We start from the raw sequence: 14,686 nt of genomic DNA, 5'->3' as shown, positions 1-14,686 counted from the left end.
TCTACTTTTTGCCTCTGGGATTTTACCTTTCTCTATTTCTATCTTTTCTTTCCTTCTTATTCTGTGTTGAGCTAGGTGGCTGGGTAGCTGGGTGGCTGCCCCCCCCCCAGCATCCTCCTCTCCTCCTTATTCTTGCTCTTCTCTCTTCTCTCTTCTATCTATTCCCTCTGCCTGCCAGCCCCACCTATCCTTTTTCCTGCCTTGCTATTGGCCATTCAGCTCTTTATTAGACCAATCAGGTGTTTTAGACAGGCACAGTAACACGGCTTCACAGAGTTAAACAAATGCAACACAAAAGAATGCAACACACCTCTGCATCATTGAACAAATGCTCCATAGCATAAACAAATGTAACAACTCTTCAACAAATACATAACACATCTTCAACTAATATTCCATAACAACAGGCTCCTCCTACCTTATATTGCTGGGTCCTCAAGGGCAGGGTCTTCCTTGTGTTCATCTTTCCCCCAGAGACTTCCATGGTGTATGTGACACAGCAGTGTTCAGAATAGCTCAATAGATGACCTAGCGAATCAGCTACTAAATGAATGAGGTAATGTAATGGAAATCACATGAAGTCTGTCTTTGAACTTACCAGTAACCAAATAAGGGCAAGGGGAGCTTCTCAAGCTGTCATCCTATAATCATGGCCCCTGCCCCAGTTGCCCTTGCCTTTCATACCTGGTATTGGCTACTTGGACATGGAAAAGCTCTCATGAGCCATTGGGGTACTGACCACAGTCAAGCACTCTGTGCTCAGTCCCAGGCAACTGCCCATTTAATTCAAGACCAGGACTTCACCTGCTTGAGGGTCAATTTCCTCATCTAGGAAGTGCACCATGGACCAGGATTACAGTGAGCACCAGGGAGAAAAGAAAAGTCTCCAGTCAATGCAAGAGTGGTTGGTCCAACAGTGGCAGCTGCGATCTGCTTTCTGCAGCCATGCTTGGGCCAGGACACAGCTCTAAACCGCTGTTGGTGCTTTCTATACAGCACTCACTAATGACAAGGGAGAGGATTCAGACATGAGCACGCACACTTAGGTGTTAGTGAATGACAAGCACTTTATGGATTTGTACTTCAGAGACGTTTGCTCCTCGGTTTCTTGTAACAAACCTAGGAGGCAGGCAGGCACTATAACTAGCCCTGTACTGGATAAGAGAAAACCAAGGCCTAGAAAGATGAGGTAACTTGATGAGGATTTCATTACACAGCCCATCAATAGTTGAGCTGGAACTTCAGCCCGGGCAGATCATCTGTTACATCTGTGCTCTTAACCACAGCTGGCCAGAAACGCTTGAGAGCAAAGGTTCCTCAACCTGTGGGTCACGATCCCTTTGGCAACCCTCCGTCTCCAAAAGCATTTACATTACGATCCATAACTGCAAAATTACAGTTAGGAAATAGCAATGAAAATAATTTTATGGTTGGGGATCACCACCGCAAGAAGAACTGTGTTAAAGGGTCGCAGCGTTAGGAAGGTTGAGAACCACTGGACTAGAGAGAAACCCTGTGCCTTCCCAGAGATAGCCCACATGTCCCATGTGTCTGGAGTGAGAAGAGGAAAGGAGAGCTGCTTGCAGGAGGGGAGTTTCAGGCCCAGCTGTGACCAGACTGATGGAATTAAAGGGTGTGGCTGTCCCCATTTGCCCCATCCCCTCCTCTACCTCTCCGTACGCTGGCTCCTTGCACACTTTAGTAAGGCCTCCTCTGGGGATGAAGAATAGAGTTTCAGAACCTCTCCTGTCTACGTCGTCTGAGTCCTCACTGGCTTCTTGCTTCTTTCCCCCCTGCATCAGCGTGTTTTCCAGAGCATCCAGAGGAGCCCTGGCGTTCTCCTGAGCTCAGATCTGTGGAAGGTCATAGAGAGTACAGGTAACATGGGGCTCAAGAGCCTGGATGACTGGAGGCTATGGGGTGTGAGGGAAGCCCATATTCCCAGCATGCCATAAGCAAGGCTGGCATGGAGAGGCTGGGCAGCTGGGAGAAAAGAGAGCTCTGGCTTATGTGTCCTCCCCATCTATGTTGACCTGATCCGTTTGCAGCACTCCAGACTCAGATATGAGCTCCCCAACTGCATCCTAAGCAGTCCTGTCCCCGTCAATTTCCTCAGCCACCTTTTCTCTCCAACACAGCTCTGACTGAGTCAGGGAGGACCCCCATGATTGATAACCTACAAGGAATGGGGCTCATCTTCCAGAAGCTTCCAACTCACTGTCTGGGCTGTCAGGGTTAAATAACCCACCACAGGCTGGGGAAATCTTTCTTCTCTCTCTTCACATAAGGTTCAAAGCTAAATTAAACCAAATGGCGTGTGCTGGCTTCCAGTAGGCCCACGCTTTCCGTCCTGGGGTAATGCTAACAATACTTCAGGGTACATAAGCGCTTCATAGTTCACCAAGAACTGTTCGCACCGTCTCGTTTCATTGTCTCCGCTGAGCTGTGAGCGGGGAAGGGCAGGAGTCATTGCTTCCACTGTACCTGTGGGGAAGACACATCACATAAAGGTTATGTAAGGAAATGGCCACCTTCCTTAATAAGCCGTAGACTCATGTTCCCCCAGGTTAACTCCAGAAAGAATGCCTCTGTGATTCTTCTTCCCATGCTCCTGGCGTGAAAAGTGGTAGAAATACAAGACACTGTTCTCCATTTGAGCCTAGCCCCTCCCCTTCATTCCGACCCTCAGCGGCTGCACCTCGGCATCACAGGTCTGCAGCAGAGCACAAGGCTGAGATGCTCAGAGCTGCGCTGCCAACACAGCGCCCTGCTAGGCTTGCTAGAACAAGAAAGGCCGAGCCTTCCCTCCATTTCTAGCAAGTTCTAAGGCGTCATATCTGTGGCTGACATGGGGCCACACGGGGTTACAGTTGGAGAACCCCTGGAGAGCCATTTAAAGTTGGAGTCATCAGAGCGGCCCTAATGACCACAGACTAAAACGAGGGGGTGAAATAGAGGCCACTTCCGGTTCAATTCAGAAGCTCTCAGAGGCTGGGCAGGTAGCTATCGGGGAAACTCAAGCCCCTTGGGAAGGCGTTCGGTGCCTCTCTTATCAGCTGTACTGCAGGAACCAAAGGTGTCTCTAACTACGTTGGGTCCATGGGCCACCAAACTCATCGCTGCATGAACGGCTCAGCTTTCAAGGGTCTGCCTGCTCACGAGAGCAACGACTTGTCAACTGCGGGGTTGGTGTCTCCCTGAAGCTTATCACTAGAGATGCAAAGTGACAAGGTCAAAGAGGGCAAGAGGCTTACCTTCTGCCCAGCCGAGGTGACCTGCTGAGTTGTGGCCTCCCTCCTGTGCCCCGGCCTTTCCTTGGATGAGCACCATAGAACCAAATCTCCCTCTGGCAGGGAGTCCACACCTGCCTCCATTAGCAGCACCCATACACACATGGGGCTTACAAAGAGTCATGACATCTAGCTGGAAGACCGTTTAATAGGATCGCCAGCAAAGAGAAACCTGGCAGAGGCAGGGCTGGACTTCAGCCCTTAGGTGTCCTGGCAACTCCACGCTGCATGGGGATTATCTAATTATTGGAAGACAAGGTGTGTCTCCACAGAAATAGCCAGTCTCTTGAGTTGGTCTCTGGCCAAGCTGCAGGCTTGTGACACTAAGGTCCAATAGCCAGGGATCAAGGGAAAAAGGCAAGGCCCCGAGTGAGGTGGGGCTGGCTGGCACACGGGACTGAGTAGGGGATGTGGGGGTAGAAGGCTGCTGGACTGTCTTAACAGGTTCATGGAGCCTCATGAGGCAGAGGACCACCCCATCTCCAGTCTCCTCTCAGCTCACCCACTTAATCTTCCCATCGCAGACTTCCTTTCAGGAATCTTCATCAGCAATGAGCTGCTGGGTCTCATGACACTCCGCTACAGTGATAAATCTGGCCTGGTCAGCTTCCCCAGCCTTGTCTGCTTCCTAATCCGACTGGAAACCATGGCAAGTAAGTAACCCTAGGGGCATTCTGTAGACCTTCACAGTGACCAGTGAACTCAATAGATGGCCGGGAAAACGCCGGTGCCCCAGGACCTGGGTGAAGACTCAGGAGTAGGCGGCAGGCTGGCGTCCTGCCTGAGACTGCCGGGATCTAAGAGAGTCCAACCAGTGAGACTGTAAGTAGTATTGTGGAAAGGAATAGGGCAGAAAATAAGGTCTGCTAAACCCTTACACTGCTGGTGTGAGATTAACATGTGAAAGAAACCAGCTGGCACAGAGGAAGACTGGAACCCTCCAGCCAAGGCCAACACGGGATAGGTAGTGCTTTCTCAAAAGGAAAAAAGGAACAAAAAACCCCACAGTATGCAAAGTTGTGTGGTCACTGGTGCTATGCAGATGGCACAGAAAAGGTTACAACCCTCCTCACGCCATGCCACTGAGCTTCCAACCTTCCTCCAAGTTCTGGCCTATTTCCTCTCTTGGAAGTTGTCTTACTCTCTTTCACTGTTGCTGGGATAAAATACTCCAACCAAAGCAACTTAAGGAAAAAGAGGTTGTTTCATTTGTTTGCCTGTTTTCTGCTTCCTAGTTGCAGGTTACAGTCAGGGGAGACAAGGTGGCCAGAATTTGAAGCCACTGCTTATATTACATTCACAGCCAGGAAGAAAGCCGTGAATGAATGCATGCTGCCCTGCAGCTCCCTTTCCTTACACACACACAGTCCAGGATCCCAGCCAGGGGATGGTGCCACCCGCGGTGGTCTTCCTACCTCAATTAATACAATCAAGATCATCCTCCGCAGGCATGCCCAGGGGCCCATTTCTCCTGCCGATTCCAGATTCTGTCAAGTCTGTCAATGAACACTGACCATCGCAGGCATATTATATTCCTTCTTAGTAAAGTGGCTCTGCCTTTGCTCTTCTCCACATGTCTGTCCATTTTGTTCTTGTTGTTGTTTTTAATTCTCAGGCATGAGGACCTGGAAATTCCAGAGGGTACCAGCCTCTGATAAGCAATAACAGTGCCGTTGTCCATGTCCTCATCTTCCCTTCCACACTCTTTTCTGTCCCTACATCCCAACTCTCTTTTTGCCTCCTCACCCTAGTCAGGCTCTGTCTCAGGAACAAGGTCCATTGAAGTCACCCTGTCCCCTCTCCAGGCTGTGTGTAGAACTAAATCTACTCTTTAGTTAGGCAGTGAAGGATTTCAGTCTCTAGCAAAAGGATTTCACCCCAGTGACTACATGGGAGCAGAAGGTCTTTCTTCAAGCTATAGAACTCCAAAGATGGAAGCCAGAGGGTTCCACACTTTTTAGCAGAATAGTTTTTGTTTTAAGTGGAACCTTGTGTGAAATCCCAGGCTACAATGCAGCTCAAAACAGCTGCTGGGAAGGAGGGAATGGTAGAGTCGGTTATAGAAACACCCCTAAATCCTGATACCTCCACAGCCATGGGGTACTTCTGAAAAGTCCAAGGCTCCAAATGAAGACTGAATGAGTAGAACCTTGAAAAGGTGAAAGCAAAGCCTGAAATAGATTGGGAGATCCCTAACTGTGCCCATTAAAAAAAAAATCAGCCCATTGGGCATGATGACTCATGCCTTTAATCCCAGTACTTGGGAGGCAGAGGCAGATGGATCTCTGTGAGTTTGAGGCCAGCCTGTTCTACAGAGAGAGTTCCAGGACCACCAGGGCTACACAAAGAAACCTTGTCTTAAAAGAAAAAAGAAAAAAAAAAACCAATCAGCCCGCTGGTTGTGAATGTACACACTTTTGATCCCAATACTCTGGGAGGCAGAGGCAGGTCGATCTCCTGAGTTCAAGGCCAGCCTGGTCTACAAAGTGAGTTATAGGACACAGAGAAACCCTGTTTCAAAAACAAACAAACAAGCTGGGTGGTGGTGGCACACGCCTTTAATCCCAGCACTCGGGAGGCAGAGGCAGATGGATCTCTGTGAGTTTGAGGCCAGCCTGTTCTACAGAGAGAGTTCCAGGAAAGGCACAAAGCTACACAGAGAAACCCTGTCTGGAAAAACAAACAACAAACAAACAAACAAACAAAATATCAGCCCATGCATCCCCACAAGACAAAGTAGAAGGAAACAAGGTACATGGGATCTGGAAGAGGAGAGGTGAGAATAATCACAACTGTCCTAAGGGGAGAACCATAAGCTATCCCACAGCATAGAGCTGGACCAAAAAGGAGAACAGAGTAAAAACACATTCTGGGGACAGTAGAGACTTATGATCCCCTCTCAGCCAGTCAAAACCTTTTTTCCTCTATCCTAGAGGCATTCCGCAACCTCTCCAAGGACGGCAGAGGAGTCTACTTGACAGAAATGGAGGTGAGGCACCTTCCCCTCCTAGAACCAGGCACAGTCCCAGGCTACATTCTCCTGATCCAGTTCCAAGAGGCATTTTTCTCCCCAGAGTATTGAATAGTCTGTCAAAGGCCAGCCAGGCTGGGGGTGGGGTGGGGGGAGCTGCCTCCAATTACTGCCTTTATATATTGCAGGCTGCCAGGCTGCTTTAGGATCTTGGCAGAGAGATTTTATTTTTTTCCAATAGCTTAATAAAGCCGGGGATTATGTAGGAATCATAAATCCAAGGGAGAAGTAAAGAACAATCCACCAAGCTCACTGTACATTAAGCCTGAATTTTAGAGCCATCTAGCCAGCCAGCTGGTCAACCCCCATACACCTCTCTCTGCTGGGCTATTTAGAAAATAATATATGCCCTTCAATTGCTCAGTTGGTAGAGTGGAGGATTGTAGAGGAGCTACCTAGACAGTACGTGGGAAGATGTGTTAAAACAGAACACTGAGGGTGGAGTTAGCTGGGAAAATGCATTGATACTGAACTGAGATTTTCCTATGGAGGGGGTATATATTTGCCCAGCTCCACATTAAAGGAACCAGCTTTAAGAATTGGTTACACAGGGCGGGGTCTCAGTAAGTACTTACCACACAAGCATGAGGACCTGAGTTTAGAAGCTTAGCACCCACATAAGAAGCCAGGCAGAGAGTACATGCCTACCATTCCAGAGCCCTACAGAAGTGGAGACAGGAGGATCCGAGAAGCTTGCTAGCCAACTAGTCAAGCCCAATTGGTAAACTGCAGGTTCAATGAGAGACTCATTTTAAAAAGTAAGAAAACTCACATAGTTTACATGCACGTGAATCTGCATATATGAAGACTCACACCAGAGAGGAGGGAGGGGAGAGAAATATTCACTCTAACGATGATGCTTATTTCTCAGTGGATGAACCTGGTCATGTATGGCTGAGGTGAGGAATCTGGCAGAGCCCTCTGGACCAGGTAAGACATGGCAGCATTAAAGTCCTTTCTTCCTCCTCTGAACATTGCCCCTCTTTCTCTATGAATGACGCAGAAGACTCCCTGGACACAGCCTCTCAGAGACACCAGAAAGCTTATTTTATGAGCCAAGGCCCCGCTGCTCATGGCTCCTGAGTTTCAAGGCCAAATGCTCAGATTTCATCTAAACCCATTCATAAAGAGAACAGCCTGAAAGTCGTGAATGAGAGATTTACAACATTTAATTAATGTTCCGAAGAGAAAGGGTGATGACTCATTCCAGACAGGAACTAGAAATGGTGAAAATAGAATACTGCAGAGCAACACGAACAGTTGACCTTGGGGGGACGGAGAGCTGGCCACCCCAACTCTACCATTGCCTCACTGGCTTTGGACAGCAGTGGATAGTGTAGTCATCCACATTTATACTTCTAGTCTGTGCTCAGCAGCAAGCACATTGCCATTTCCTCTTGGATTTTTGTGGAACAAACTAGAGGTAAAGACGATCTACCATCACATTGCCCAATCCTGCTATAGCAGAAATTCTGGCTGAGTGAGTGTTCTAGAATTCTGGAGACCTTGAGACTTCATGTTCCCACTTTCTGGGAATCTTCAAGTCTATGGGTTCCTTGTTTAGAGACAAGCATCTAGGTCCCTGGAAATTTCTATCATGCATCCATAGAAACTCTACTCTCTAGACCACTGTAGAAAAAAAAGACTAGATATACCAGACCTTGATGTCCTTGAAGACACTCTGTTGCCTGACCCAAAGTCTCTCCTCTTTAATTATTACTGGTGGTTCTCCATGAAATGATACTATGAACTAGTTACCTGTGGCTGTGACAAAATGCTGGACAGCAGCACTTAACAGAAGAAAGGGTTCATGGTAGGAAAAGTATGGCAGTGGGAACTTGGGGTGACTGGTGCTTTGCATCCACAGTCAGGAAGCAGGGAAGGATGAACTCTCATACTCCACTAGCTTTCCTCTTTTTTCCCTTTTTTGTTCAGTATGGGACCTAGTTCGTAGGATGGTACCTCCCCAGCACATTCAGTACATGTCCTACCCACTCAGTCAGTCCTCTCTGGAAATACCCTTACAGACACACCCCAAAGTGCACCCCACTAATCCCATAGATGTTTCTTACTCCAATCAAGTTGATAATCAAAGTTCACCCCCATATCCTCTGAGATTTTGTTACTTCTGGAAACAGTCTTTGTCTAATCTATGAATCATGTGTGTGCCTTGAAACTGGGAGAAAGGTTCTCTGCATAAAGGTATAATATTTGAGCATCAATACTTCCTGATGAACATCTGATGGTTACTAGTGATTACAAATTGACAAGAATCAATTTTACTCAACTGCATTGAATTCCCCTTTCACTCCTTTAAAAAAATAGATCATTTCCAATCTTATTGTGCCTATCACAATCTGCATAGATTTAATATAAAGAATATCTTTTTAATTGTATCTTGAAGGTAATTTGGCACACAGGATCCACATCCTTGAACTTTTAAAGTCACCAAATTCTCTCTATCTTGTCTCTTTTGGAGAGTCCCAATTCTCTTTCACTGATTTTTCCACTTTCCTGTTCTGAAGATTGTACAAGGAGAGAGTATAATGTGAGATGCATATGTATTTGTCTCTTGCATTAATGCCTGTCATTACACTGAGAGTGTTCCCTCTTCCTTGTTCATAGCCACTCTCTGACTCTCTGACATCACAATATTGTACATATCCTTTCACACATGGCTCATGAGTTGCACTGAGGAATTGGATGCAGGAAGATGAAGAAGCTCTTCCTGCTTTGGTACAAATGCACCTGCTTTGGTAACAGTCCCTCCTTCTCCCATGTTCTATCACACAGCAACTCCCTTTGGGGGTGTTCTATAACTCATTACCATCACTTTGCAGGAGCCTGATTGAATGAGTGTTCTCCACTGTCTTCTGAATACTAAACTATTCCCCCCCACACACACACACTCTCTCTCAGGTTTTCTAAGGGTCATTCAAGCACATGTATCTTTTGAATTTCTCCTACCTCATAATCCCTTCCAGCTACTACCTCCCCTCTCCTCCCATTGCAGCCAAACTTCATAAAGGAACTAATTGTCTCCACATCCTCACTTCCTCCGCTCTCCTCAAGCTACTTCAATTTGGATTTCTACACTTGATCTTAGCCAAAAGGCCGAGGAGCGATTCAATTTGGATTTCTTAGAAATCTGTTTCCCTGAGTTTTGCATTAGCTTTTGATCTTATTTTTCTATGTCCATTAATATCTTTCAAATCAATTTCCTGAAGCCAGAGTTTTGCTCTTAAAAATTCAAATCCATTTACTACATTCCCCAAGTTAAAAACCCTTCAATATGTCTCCCCCTTGATATATAAGGTAATTCTAGGGTCCTTAACATCAGTCCCTGGATTTATGGACCATCGGCCCCAGCTCATCTATCTGACCACACCATGTTCCTTTGTCAGTGTCCACCAAACATGGATAATACCATTGCCTTCTATTCTCTGTTATTCCCAGCCTTGGATCTCAGATCTTACTGTCTGCTCTGCCCTGGCTATTAGTAGCCCAACTCCTGCTCTTTCTTGCTATAGCCCAACTGGCAACTCCCATAAAATTTCTCACATACCATTTCCCCAGTTATAAAGCTCAACACGTAGTTTTCTTGTTGCCAATTTCTCCCTTTATTTTTAGTGAGGTTTGTTGAAATGCAATCCATAGTATAAAGTTTACCCACTTAAAATATGGAGTTCAAGCTGGGCATGGCGTTACACACCTAGAAACCGATAGTTCAGGAGGCAGAGGTGGGAGAACCACTTCCTATCCAGCTTAGGCTACATAGTGAGTTCCAGACCTTCCAGAGCTACATGATGAGACACTGTCACAACAAAAAAAGCAAAACAAAGCATGTTGTATTTACGGCTTTAGTGTAATTGCAGGCCTGCATGACCATTGCAATAATATAATTTTAGACCATTTTTCATCTCTATATAAAGAAATGTAATACTCCCCCAGAAGTCACTCCCCAGTTCCATCCAACCTTTATTCTTAGGAAAGCACTAATCCACATTATGATTCTGTAGATTTGCCTATTCTGGGCAATTCGTGTAAGTGGAATCATGAAATGAGCGGCCCTTAGTAACTGTGTCTTTCACTTAGCGTAATGTTTTCAGGTTCACTCCATTGAAGCATGCCTTGAGTCTTTGTTCCATTTTAGTTCTAAGTAGTATTTCATTGATGCTATACCATCGTTGATTCATCATTCCACAGCTGGTAGATGTTGAAGTTATTTCTACTTTGTGATGACTATCACTAACTATCATATTGTAAATGTTTGTAGGTGAGCTTTGAGGTGGACATATGTTTTCACTTCACTTGGCTATATAGCTAGGGATGGGCCTTAAGGATCACATGATAGCTCTGTATAACAATCTGAGGAGTGACTTGCCTTTTCTATCTTGCAGTCACTTGCAGTGACTGGGAGTTTAGGCAGCATTTGGTGTTGTCTGTCTCTGTGGGTTTGAAGTGGTACCTCACTGTGGGTTTGATTGGCACTTTCTTGATATCAAATGATGCTGAGTCTCTTTCCTATTAATTATAGGCTGATGTATGTTTTCTTTGGAGAATTCTATTCAAATCCTTTTTGCATTTTGAAATTGAGTTATATTTTAACATCTTCTTGCTAGTGAGTGGTAAGCGTTATTTTCATATTTTAGTTACTAGTCCCTTATACATCATATATGTTTTTGTCAATTTTTCTCCTCTTCAAGGTTGTCTTTTCAATTTTTTAATTTTAATTTTTATTTAGTTTTTAATTAAAACTGTTTTCATGTAATATATTTTCTCATATTTTCCCTCTCCCAATTCCTCCCAGATCCTCCCCCACTTTGTATTTTTGTGGGGGTTTTGTTTTGTTTTTGTCTCTTCAGTGTTGGGCAGTATCATTTGAAGGTCATGAGTGTCTAGGTTTGATGAGATCTACCATGTCTGTTGTCCTTTGGTTAGTTATATTTTGGATGGTAGATTTCAAGGGTCACTTGTCTATCCTTCAGTCACAAATGTTTGCTCCTGATTCCCTTATAACTATTTTTTACAATTTATATTTGGTCATTTAGGCTTTTGAACTATCTTGAGGTAATTTTTTTTTTGCCTGTGTATAGAAGGAGGTGTAGCTTTATTCTTTCACGTATGGACATCTGGTTTTCTCTGGACCCATTGCTAAAAAGACTAGTGCCTCTTCCCTCTTGTTCTCTTTGAATATCAACTTATCATACTGTAAGGATTTCGTCTATATTCTCAGTCCTATCCTGGGAGCACGGGGGTAATAGGGATCACATTAAGTATTAAATTAATTGGGAAATGTCATATTCACAACATAAGGTTTTGAACTGAGGCAAGAACACACCTTAATTTTTGCATCTTTAGTTTCTTTTAGAGATGTCTTCCTGTTTTCAGTATGGAAGGTCTGCAAGCCTGTGGTAAACTGTCTCCTGGGTTTTATATTCCTTTTGATGCTACTGTGAATGACATTGTTTTCTTGCCCCCCTTCTCATCTATCCATTGCTAGTTTTTAGCAATACATTGAGTTTTATATACTGATCTTACATATTGCAATCTATCTAAACTCATTCATTAGCACTGGTTTTAAAGGGATCCCTTTGGATTTTAAAGATATAAAATCATATCTGAAAGTAGTTTCATTTTTTTACTTTCCAAATTGTATCCATTTATCACTTTGGGTTTTTGTTTTGGTTTGTATTTTTTTTTGTTTTTCCCTTGATTTATTATCCTGAATAGGACTTCTACCACAATTATGAACAGAAATTAAAAACAAATGAATGAACAAAACCCCAGACATCCTTATATTCCTGATCTTGGCATAGAAGCCTAGTCTTTGACTATTCCATATGATGCTAAATTTGAAGGGTTTTTTTTTTGGGGGGGGCGGAGTGGGAATGTAGTATTTTTAATGTTACAACAAATACTGTATGATATTGTCCCCATTTTACAATTGAGAAGGTCGCTCAGGGTTTTAAGGCTAGTTAATAGTAAGGGGGCATTTAAAAGCTAGGTCTGCCATTTTCCTAGTTTCCTATGGTGCTTTTCCAGCTGTGTATACAGTGGTTGGATTGTATGTGTTCACGTCTAGGTGACAGTCTATTTAGTATTTAGAAAACATTGCATCTAAATTTCATTCAGAGATGAGTATGTCCAGGACCATGCATGTTTGTGTGGATGATGGATTTTTCCCTTTTTTATTATTTGAGAATTTCATACATGCATACAACGTGTTTTGATCAGATCTACCCCTCCATTGCCTCCCCTATAATTCCTCCTATGCCTCCCTAACCCACTTTCCCCTTCTAAGTTAATGTGTTCTTTTTTTAAAACCCACTGAGTCTACTTAGTGCTACTATATTACCTGGGTGTAGGACCATCTTCGGAACCCGAGTAGCCTCTCCGGGGCCATATCTCTGAAGAAGACAGACTCTTCCTCGCTCAGCAATCTGAGAGAGTCCCTCTCTCACCAGCTGCCAATAGTGCCTTAGCTAGGGGTGAGACTTTGCGACCACCTCCCATTCCATGCTGGGATTTTGTCTACCTTGACCTTGTGCTGGTCTGGAGCATACCGCTGCTGGTCTGGAGCATACCGCCACCACTTCTGTGAGCTCATAGGAACAACTCCCCTGTTGTGTCTAGAAAACAATGTTTTATAGCAGTCCTCCACCCCTCCAGCTTCTGCATTCTCTCTGCCCTCTCTTCCGAGATGACCCCTGAGCCTTGGGAGAAGGGAGTGTGATATGCATGTCCCATTTACCTTTGAGTTCTTAATAGATACCCTCCATCAGGTTAAGGAACTTCCATCTGTTTGTAGTTGGCTAATACACGCTTAGTTATTTGCTTGGTGACTACATCCCCTGCATGTTTCTCATTTGTTGCTACCTGAGCACAAAGTAAAGTGTGGGAAAGGAAATCATTCAGTCACCACTTCCCACGTTGCAAAAGAAATCATGCTTTCATTTTTAAGTTTTATTTTAATTCAAATATAATTACGTCACTCCCCCACTTCACTTTCCTCCCTCAAACCCCTCCCATGTCCCCCTCTTCGTTCCTTCTCAAATTGATGGCTTCTTCTTTTATTATAATTACATATATCTATGCATATATAAATGTACCAATAGATAACCACAACCTGCCACATCTGTTGAGTGTTGCTTGTGAGTGTGTGACTTCCGGGATAAACAGTTAGGGGCTCATCACTGGGAGGGAATAACTCTCCCTTCCCCAGAAGTCATTAGTTGCCTGTAGTTTTTCTGTGTAGGTATGAGACCCTGTAAAATCCACCCCCTCTTCCATGCTAGTATGTCTGTTGGTATTGTCACTGTTCAGGTCTTGTTTATTCAGCCATATTGTTGCTGGAATAAGCAAAGGATTTGTCATGTTTAGGACAGGAGCTTCTTCCCCAGAGAAGAAAGTAATGGAACCTTGTTGCCAGGCCATTCTGTTTCCGGATCACTTTCTATAATCTATACAAGAAGCCTTTCATGTACCCTAGACTTGCTGAGCGGGTTGGCTTGTACTACCTTTGTTAGAATCATGTTTTCCTCTATTTCTGCCTCATCTTCAGCCCCCCTGCTCATTTCTGACTTAGCTTAGGTTGTGAGTAAGCACAAGCCAGGCTGCACGGCTCTTCTCCTCTCCCCTCCAACCTGTTTGTTTTGAAGAAGGCATGGGTCTCCACCGCCACATTACGGGTGGTGTTTAGGTTAAATCATCAAGTTCAGAAATGCTAGCAGTGCATTGAGACAGGCAAGGCCATGTTGATCTCAACTGATTTCAAGAGTTTAGAGGGTCAGGACATTGTAAATCACATCTTGCTGAGAGCTCATCTAGCTAATGCCATCTGCATCCATGTTGGTGTACTGACAATACGGCAGGAGAATACCTTCTAACAAAGTTAGTGTTTGTACCATTTTCCACTGCACAGCAATCTTTAATCTCTGTGACAGTGAAAAATAGGCAGCAATGACCTTGATCTTGCTGATTGCTATCAACTATTCCTCAGAGTGGCTTCTACCCCAATAAATCCATCTCTCCTAACCTCTGAGGTAGCTGGCTAGACTTTGGGTCGAAGACTGGTAACACAACAGATGAGACCATCAGAAGCTTGGAGCAAACTCTCCCATATAGGTCATAGGAAGAGTTGGGAGTCTGGATTTGCCACTGGTAACCTGAGAACTCCGAATCCCACTAAGAAAACATAAATACAGTGGTTCCCAGTTACCCCAGAAGATCATCATCCAGCTTTCCGAGCTGGCTTTGGAAGAGAAATGTACTGAGCTAAGAGATGAACATGCACCCTCAAAGAGCATAATCAGAGGGTGGGGGTAGGAATCCAGATTCGTGAGCTCCATCAGTAGAAAAGTAC

At 44.7% G+C, this 14,686-nt stretch overlaps 1 protein-coding gene across 1 annotated transcript in view; it reads left to right on the top strand.

The window, feature by feature from the left end:
* Capn13 (calpain 13) overlaps nt 1-14,686 on the top strand; it is a 79,020-nt gene that overhangs the window by 61,913 nt on the left and 2,421 nt on the right. The window contains exons 18-21 of the mRNA XM_042267340.2: nt 1,803-1,878; nt 3,815-3,943; nt 6,224-6,279; nt 7,193-7,251. Coding sequence (XP_042123274.2) covers nt 1,803-1,878; nt 3,815-3,943; nt 6,224-6,279; nt 7,193-7,219 — 288 coding nt within the window. The 3' untranslated portion in view covers nt 7,220-7,251. The remainder of the gene's footprint in view (nt 1-1,802; nt 1,879-3,814; nt 3,944-6,223; nt 6,280-7,192; nt 7,252-14,686) is intronic.

Source organism: Peromyscus maniculatus, chromosome 22, assembly GCF_049852395.1.
Source record: "Peromyscus maniculatus bairdii isolate BWxNUB_F1_BW_parent chromosome 22, HU_Pman_BW_mat_3.1, whole genome shotgun sequence".
Classification (NCBI taxonomy): domain Eukaryota; kingdom Metazoa; phylum Chordata; class Mammalia; order Rodentia; family Cricetidae; genus Peromyscus; species Peromyscus maniculatus.
Note: the sequence above shows the minus strand (reverse complement) of the source record. Positions and strands in the feature narration are given on the sequence as shown.